Consider the following 8,281-nt stretch of genomic DNA (forward strand, 5'->3'; position numbering starts at 1 on the left):
GATTCATATTAGCTATCGCATGCTTAATGAATCTTAGACAAATTAGGTAGGAGTAATATTTTTTCTAAATCCACGATCTTAATTTAAATCGGGGCTAGTACTAAAATTGACCCATGTAACTTGTTTATGTGTGCAATTTTCTTTTCCAAACCGAGAGTAGAACCCCGACCTCTGCGTCAACCAATGTACTTACATACATCCATTGCAATTAGTTGAGCGTCATCACTTAAGAAAAAGGTGTACTGCCGAATATATTCCAAGTCTTTTGTTTACCAGTGAGACGGAATGATGAGTTAACAACATTCTTCCCAGCTGCTCAGGGTAGATAAGATAAGATTATATTACGAGTATTGTATTCCATTCCATCCGATTCCAGATGCATGTCCCACAGACAGTGAGAGAGAGAGAGAGTGTGCTTTCACTCTCGGCAATGTCCCTTGTTCTTTTCCCCATCACTCTCCCCTGCTTTCTGCTACCACCCTCCACCACCGTCCAGGCGTCCACCACCTTTTTCCCTCGGGCCGCCCCCAAAGAAACAACACACGCTGCGGCGGCGACCCATTTCTTCCCTGTTCGGCTGCGGAGCGGGCGGCGGCGACAATGGTGGTCCGCTTCCGCCTCCTCCTCCTGCTCCTCGCTTGCTCCCTCCTCTTCCTCGAGCTTCCCTCAGCCTCAGCCACAGTCTCAGGTACTTTCTCCAGTTAACACCTACTGCTGTCCCGTTGTAATCCCCTGTCGTTAATTCCTGTTCAGATCCCCGCCCCCGGTGGCACATCTCTACTAGTAGTAGTACGCGCAGGTTTAGATCAGAAATGTGCACTGCGGCATGCTACTTTCCTGTGTTCTGCTCTTCTGCCTGCAGGCTGCAGCTGCAGGACACTCCTATTTCTTCAGTAGACAGGACGAGTAATCGGAAACCCAAATCCCCTTTAACCTGCACGCAAATCTTACTCCCTGTATGGAGCTGCTAGGTAGCTACATCAGCATTGAGGTGATCTTTGCATCTCGATCTGGGAGAGAGGTTGATTTTGCTAGTGTGTGTGTGCCTCAAATTGGGGGAACAGCAGCAGACATTCTGGGATGCATGCATCCTTCATGTCTAAACCCGGCCTATTCCTTTTTTTCGTGCTACCAGTTGTCTTTAAAACAAAATAGACCATGCATGCAAATGATGATTTCTTTTCTGAGGCTGCATATCTCCACTAGGACCGTAAGCATCTCTCTTACAGTACTTGGTTGCCTATTTAGTCCTATAGCTGTGCACTATCAAGACATGAGAGGTACAAACTCCTTGCTAATCAGTCACCTGAAGTAACTAATTGCTGCTAGTGCAGGTAAACCAACTGTCCATGATGACTTGGATCCAGCTCAGGTGACCAACCCGGCGATGCCGATCACAGTCCCGTCCACGAACCCAGCACCAACAATCATCACCGTGCCGTCCACGAACCCTACCATCCCAATCCCTTCCTTAAACCCTTTGCCCACACCTATCCCAGGCCCCTCAACCGACCCGACTACCACATTACCATTGCCAACACCTTCCACCTCTGCACCGGCCGCCCCAGCAGTCACCAATCCTGTCACCACCCCGTCAACGTTCCCTCCATCGGCACCATTTACAAACCCAGCCGCAAATCCGATGGTGCCAGCTATCGGCAGTACGCCACCTACTGTTCCAGTTACCACTCCAGTCACAGCTCCGGCTGTGTCAGGGCAGCAATCCTGGTGTGTGGCCAAAGCCGGCTCAGCCAAAGCAGCGCTCCAGGATGCACTGGACTACGCGTGCGGCATCGGTGGAGCCGATTGCTCACCGATACAGCCATCGGGGAGCTGCTATTATCCAAATACCCTGGAAGCCCATGCGTCATACGCCTTCAACAGCTACTACCAGAAAAACCCTGCACCCACCAGCTGCAACTTTGGGGGCGCAGCAATGCTTGCCAATGCTAATCCAAGTATGAGTTACTCTCTTTTTCCCCTTCTGGATAAGTTCCAAGGGTTTTTTGTGTGGTGCTCTGACATATTGCGCTCGCATCTCTTGTTTGCAGGCTCAGGAACCTGTGTCTTGGCATCCTCCATGTCTTCACCAACAAGGTAAAGATTATTAGTTTTGCATTCTGATAACAGGGAACTCTTGTTTCTATTGCAATGATGTGTATAGTGAACTATTTCATCTTTCAGCTCTACGGCTGGGTACAATCCTGGGTCCACCGCTCCTACTACACCATCCACTAACCCTGTTACTGGTGCATCTGGTTCTGATCCGGGATCATCAGTGCTGAATGCGAGTGGCTCAGGCATTTCTGGATCATCAGACTTTGGGCCGGGCTTCCAAGGAGAAGGCAATAACAGCAATAGTTGGCGCTCAATCTTGCCCTCTGGTTGGTCCTGGGCAGGCTTATTCTCCATGATTGCGTTACCATACGTCGGAGTGTTATTTTGAAGAAAGGAGTTGCTCCAGAATTTTGGAAACTTGGAGGATTGCAAGTGGTGGCATAGAACTATAGATTTTACTTTAGCTGTAGTAGTGTAGTGGGTATTGATTAGGCTAAAGATGTATGCTCGTAGGAAGTAGCATTGCCTGTATTGGCCAGTGGGTGTAGTTTCTAGGTGTATCCAGTCAAATGTTGATGATGAGCTTGCAAGTTGTAATATTTTCCTCCATTGAAAGTGTGATGCAGACTTGAAACTGTACAAGTCCTATTGGGTCCATTAAGTTTATCGCAGGCTGCTTGGAATTAATTCTATGAAGCGAGTTTAGGTGGTCAATCTACAACTCTGATGTGATGCGTAACAAAAACTTCAAATTCAGGTGAGCTGTACTAGGTCTTCAACATATTAAGGACCAACTCATGCACTTTTAACACATGGAAGCTTTTGTATATTTTTTATCCAGAAAAGTAGTGGCTTACTGGTCGAAGTATTTGTGTACTGACACATAAGACTAATGTGCACTTTGGGAGTTTGGGTGGCTTTGGTTGGGTTGGTTGTTCAGTGATGTGAAGGGGGAATGTTGAGACACTCCACCAACAGCTAGCTAGCTGGGCATATTTCTTTTTTTATATACAGATATAAGATTGTGGCATTGAATTGTGGGTCCTCAGTTTGATCCAAATGTCACACCTACTTTCCCACTATCAAGCATTCTGTTCTTGGCATCTATAAGTGGCAGCACCTCTGCACTGTTATGCTATCAAATTATTTCCTCTGGAGCTGCTTGTCTCTTGCATCCTGCAAAACAAGGTTTGTCCTTTTGTCCCTCATATATTTTGTAAGGAATATTATGGATGAAATTCGTGTGAACAGTTTTGTTCGGCGTTATTGATTTGAGATCTCTACTGGTTCTGATTTCTGCTTGGAGGATGAAGTAACCGGTTATGCTCCACTTGATCCTGTTTAGATGATTTCTTTCTTCTATGGGAGTGATGTTTTGGCACATGGGAGCATATGCTCCCTTTATTTTGAAATACATGTAGACACATTTTAAAATGTCAAAAAAATTAAAACAAAAATTTCGTACGTACATCTTCATGTGCTACTCGCTCACAAAGTCGTTTCATGAAAAATCGACATGTCATGTGGCGTGTGTAAAAAAGACAAAATTCGGTGCTGAAACAAAGACTTGTCACAAGATAAATTTTCTCTTTTTCGCTTAGACTACAAAAAATATCATTTTTTCGTGAAACTTGACGAATACATATATATTATGGAGATGTACATGTAAATTTTTTTGTCAAATTTTTTTAACACTTGAAAATATATTTTTATGGTAGAGGGATCATACGCACCTGGGAGCCGAATTGAGTTTCTGACAATAAAATCAATATGAAGTAGAAAACGGGAGTGGTGTTTTGGAACATGGGAGCATATGCTCCCTATATTTTGAAATACATCTTACATATATTTTGAAGTTCAAAAAAATTGAAACAAAAAATCTGCACGTACATCTTCACGTGCTACGCGCTCACAAAGTCGTTTCATAAAAAATGAACTTATCATGTGACGTGTGTAAAAAAGACAAAATTCAGTGCTGAAAATAATGCTTTTCACAGGATAAGTTTTCTCTTTTTTACATAGGCAACAAAAAATATTATTTTTTCGTGAAACTTGACGCATACACATATATTATGGAGATATACATGTAGAATTTTTTATCAAAAATTTTCCACACTTCAAAATATGTTTTGTTGGTAGAGGGAGCATACGCACCCGGGAGCCGAATTGAATTTCCGTTTTATTGTGTTCATGCTCTCTTCTGTTAGAACATGGTTCATGTTCAACCATGGGAGTTGCCTCTCTGTGCTGGATTTGGCTGGAGAATGTGTTTGTTTTGTTACCACTTTGCCCAAGTAGCTTAGATTTACTTTAGTGCATGGGGTTGGTCTGTCATGCTTCATGATTAAGCCATTGCTTAAAGTACAAAACTAATTAGAGGGATTGGGTCGGTCAGTTGTTAACTATAAAGGAAGAGACAAGAGACAGCAAACACAACCAGTCGTCAGTTAAATCTGTTTTAGTAATCAACTCATCGCTGCAGTTTACTTAAAGTTATTGTTTCCAGCACAGCCAAAATCTGTACATTTCAGGAAATAGATAAGCAATTCATGTTCAATGCTCACTAAGCATTTGTCACTTTCGTGTAACTTTAAGCCATACCCATCCTTTGATTTGTTAATTTATGTCTGCAGTGTGCATCATCTGACCTCCTCACCACTAGTCCAATACAAAATTTTATTTGGCATAATACATGTGTATACATTCAGCTAGGTGGTTTCTCACATGGCCTAGAAGTATATTAGTCTTTCAGCTGCAACTACTCCGGCCCTTTGTCAACTGCCTAGGGCCTGCCCTCAATATTAAATTTCAGTGGCTTAATTATTTGGTTTGTGGCATCCAATGCTTTATATGCTGTCTCTTCGTTCTACCTATTTTTCTGCAGTCTGCACTATTTTTTCCTAAGATTTCCAATACGAAGCAATGCTTAGCCAGATGCAAGTATATACAAAACTATATGAAATGCTGCATGATTATATAACTACATACACCAGAGTGCATGTTATACTAAAGAATTGAGATGGTAATTACTGTTTGACATGTAGAGTAGAGTAGATCTCGTATTGTGATGCATCACTGTGTACTGTGTTTTGGGTTGGTTAATAGTAACAGCGTGGGTTTATTGCTCTGTCGTTGCGTGCTCTGCTTTGTGGTCCTGTCTGTCCTCCCATGGTCATGGCCGATTGGCCATTCTCAACTGAACCAGCCTTACCTTACCCTACTTGCATTAATAGCAGCCATCAGGTTCAGGCAAGCTGTTGCCCTCTCATGGCCCTCTTCTTCTCACTGCAATTGACACTGATATAATCCTCTTGTTTGTACCTGCTGCCTGCAGTCAACAAGGAGCTGAGCTGTGCTGATTCCACAATCCACATGCTGCATGCCAACATATATTGTCACTGCCAACCACCCAGGCAGCACCTTCCTTTCTGACACTAAGTAGTATTCAGTTCAGGTCGCAAGACAACAATTAAGACTAGACCACTACCTAGGCTGCTCCTTGGATTCACACAGACGATGAAGCAGCCGGTGCTGGGCAATGGCCATGGTGGCAGGATCTCCTCGCCTTCGGTGGCGGCACGAACCAGGGTTCCGAGAGCGGCAGCAGCACCCATCAAAGAAGCTTCTTCGTCTCCAGCTCCAGCACCAGCCACTCCTCCTCGAGCGAGGAGGCTTGTGAGGGTGAGCAGCAAGGAGGAGAGGGTGGTCACTCCTGCAACTGCAAAGCCAAAGAGGCACAAGGAGGATTCCGAGGAGGAGACGCGCAAGCTGCGTGGGGAGGTGGAGGCCCTAAGGAAGGAGGTGGAGAGGCTGCAGCTGCTCAACACTGAGCTGGAGTGCGACAAGAGCGACCTCACGCACCAGCTTGCTCTTGCTCGCTGCACCATCACCCGGCTTCAGGAGCAGCATGACATCCATGTAAGTTGGGTTCCATATCAGCACATACCAGTTTGATTGCCGTGCAGCTGCTACAGCCATCTTTTCTTCCAGCTCCTGAAAAAAGCTGTATTTACCTATTACCATGCTCAGTTTACCTGCAACCTGCTTTGATCTACATGTTGGTTCACAACTGCATACATGGTGTGAGTGGCTAACACACATCAAATGATTTTTACTTCCAATTCAGAAGGCACAGACTGTTGCGGCGCAACGAAGCAACCAAAAGGATGATGCAATGAGCAGACCACAGCCTCCGAAGCCCCCCTCACCGCCACCTCCACCACCACCTAGTAGTAAAATCCTGGGAAGAGCCCCAGCACCGCCGCCTCCACCGCCGCAACATGGCAAGATAAGCACAGTGAACAAGGCAACCGCATTGGTCGAGATGTACAACTCCCTGAACAAGCGCGATACCAAGAAAGCTGTGGCTGTCAGTGCCGCCCATCATAACAGCATTGTTGGCGAGCTGCAGAACCGTTCCACGCACTTGTTGGCGGTCAGCATCATGCCACTAAACGACCCTGGAAATAAGATTAACTTAGCTGTATATGATTTTCTGACTAGATGTATTTTCTCTTTGTTTGCTCAGATCAAAACGGATGTTGAAACAAAAGGAGAGTTGATCAATGGTCTCATAAACAAAGTTCACACTAACACTTACACCGATGTGGAGCAAGTGTTGACCTTTGTTGATTGGCTTGATCAACAACTTTCAACTCTGGTAATCAAGCAAACACAATAATATTTGTACCACCATTTGTCGTTGCTTTCATCAGTAGTCAGGACGGCTACTGAGACGGTTGGTGAGGCAGTACTGACTAAATTAAGCTGTTGTAAAATTCAGTCGGATGAGACAGGCGTGTTGAAGCACTTCAGCTGGCCGGAGAAGAAAGCCGATGCACTCCGGGAAGCCGCATTTGAATACCGGGATCTCAAGTGCGTTGTAACAGAGGTCTCTTCCTTGAGTGTCGATGATGGCAGCCCTACCTCCTGTGAGGCTACTCTGAGGAAGATATCGAGCTTACTAGATAAGTATGAAATCAAGAACCAATTGACCTTATACATGATTCTTGTCCTTTACTTTCCCTGCGGAGACATAACTAATTACCATAATTAATTGTTTGCCAGGCTGGAGAAGAGCATGAAGAGATTGTTGAGTCTTAGGAGCTCGGCGATGCCGTGCTATAAACAGTTTGGAATTCCGACTGAGTGGATGCTCGATTCAGGGATTGCTTCGAAGGTAGTCAATTAATTAGTATCCTTGTACTTAGTATTTGTATCAGATGATTAACTGGTTTGGAATTGTTCGCTGTTTGAATTTGTAGATAAAGGTGGCGTCAGTAGTACTTGCAAAGGTGCACATGAAGAGAGTCCTCAAGGAAATAGTGGCAGATACAGGAGGAGGGAACACGGCTGCTCTCGTTGCTCAGAGCGTGCGCTTCACATATAGGGTTCACCAGGTATGTATTAACTATGCCTTTATCGAAGATTACATACAACTTTGTTGTAACATATGCGCCTTTTTTTTGTTTGATTTGTAGTTTGCGGGAGGACTCGACAGTGAAGCCATGCGCGCTTTTGAGGAGCTAACGCAACGGTCTCAGTTGACTACTGCTTAGCTAGATGAAATATGATGAATGAGATGAAATGATAGTAATTTCTCAGAGTACAAGCTAGATACCGTGATTTTTGTATATAGTCTTGGTTTATTTGAGCTGATCAATAAGTGTAATTTGTATTACACTGGCTCATGCCAATCTCGGGAACAAGTGATGGAGAGACATACTGTAGATCATTTCAGTTCCGTTTTAACACTCTGAAGTATACTTGGAAACAAATGAGTCTGCGTGCTGATATGCATCTTTCAGATGCTGGGGTAAATGTCTCACTAAAGGAAATGAGCACGCAGTGTTCGTGCTTCAGAATACCATATATGATTATGCTGAAGCATGTTGAGGATATCAAATTAAGGATTTATGATGTTTATGGTAGTACTAAGTACTAACTGCTAAGTTGGAAGGCACCGATCAAATGCTTGTGGGCGCTGCCGATTGAAGATCATAAAGCCAGGGCCGGCCCTGACATATCAGGGGCCCAGTGCAAGAAAAAAAAGAGAGGCCCTTATACAAAAATACTTATAGATAATTTTTATATTCCAATAGCAACTAATGACACATTTTTTCTCTGAATTCTCAAACAAAAACTACTCATGGTCTTATTGATGAAAAATTCCCCTATATACATAAACTTTCTAAAGCGAATACACAACATCAATCCGATTGAT

At 44.2% G+C, this 8,281-nt stretch overlaps 2 protein-coding genes across 3 annotated transcripts; both read left to right on the forward strand.

The window, feature by feature from the left end:
* Positions 1–533: 533 nt before the first annotated feature.
* LOC124699180 (endochitinase A1-like) lies at positions 534–2,752 on the forward strand. The gene is made up of 4 exons (XM_047231523.1): positions 534–688; positions 1,335–1,958; positions 2,052–2,097; positions 2,185–2,752. The coding sequence occupies exons 1-4, from the start codon at positions 601–603 to the stop codon at positions 2,444–2,446; spliced, it is 1,020 nt and encodes a 339-aa protein (XP_047087479.1). The 5' UTR covers positions 534–600; the 3' UTR covers positions 2,447–2,752.
* Positions 2,753–2,904: 152 nt separating this feature from the next.
* LOC124699181 (protein CHUP1, chloroplastic-like) lies at positions 2,905–7,806 on the forward strand. Of its 2 annotated transcripts, none has more exons than XM_047231525.1 (8): positions 2,905–3,246; positions 5,393–5,976; positions 6,185–6,493; positions 6,587–6,718; positions 6,842–7,029; positions 7,126–7,237; positions 7,323–7,457; positions 7,539–7,806. In XM_047231525.1, exons 2-8 carry the CDS (start codon positions 5,575–5,577, stop codon positions 7,614–7,616), a joined length of 1,356 nt encoding a protein of 451 aa, XP_047087481.1. In that variant the 5' UTR covers positions 2,905–3,246; positions 5,393–5,574; the 3' UTR covers positions 7,617–7,806. The 2 variants fall into 2 exon arrangements, with proteins under 2 accessions (XP_047087481.1, XP_047087480.1); XM_047231524.1 differs by having other exon boundaries at positions 5,508–5,976.
* Positions 7,807–8,281: the final 475 nt, after the last annotated feature.

Source organism: Lolium rigidum, chromosome 3, assembly GCF_022539505.1.
Source record: "Lolium rigidum isolate FL_2022 chromosome 3, APGP_CSIRO_Lrig_0.1, whole genome shotgun sequence".
NCBI lineage: Eukaryota > Viridiplantae > Streptophyta > Magnoliopsida > Poales > Poaceae > Lolium > Lolium rigidum.

Coding starts and splice junctions, on each gene's coding strand:
- LOC124699181 (XM_047231524.1), top strand. CDS start 3,191: ATGCTATCAAATTATTTCCTCTGGAGCTGCTTGTCTCTTGCATCCTGC. Junction 7,030..7,125: donor ATATCGAGCTTACTAGATAA/GTATGAAATCAA, acceptor ATTGTTTGCCAG/GCTGGAGAAGAGCATGAAGA. Junction 7,238..7,322: donor ATTCAGGGATTGCTTCGAAG/GTAGTCAATTAA, acceptor TTGAATTTGTAG/ATAAAGGTGGCGTCAGTAGT.
- LOC124699180 (XM_047231523.1), top strand. CDS start 601: ATGGTGGTCCGCTTCCGCCTCCTCCTCCTGCTCCTCGCTTGCTCCCTC. Junction 689..1,334: donor AGCCTCAGCCACAGTCTCAG/GTACTTTCTCCA, acceptor CTGCTAGTGCAG/GTAAACCAACTGTCCATGAT. Junction 2,098..2,184: donor TCCATGTCTTCACCAACAAG/GTAAAGATTATT, acceptor TTCATCTTTCAG/CTCTACGGCTGGGTACAATC.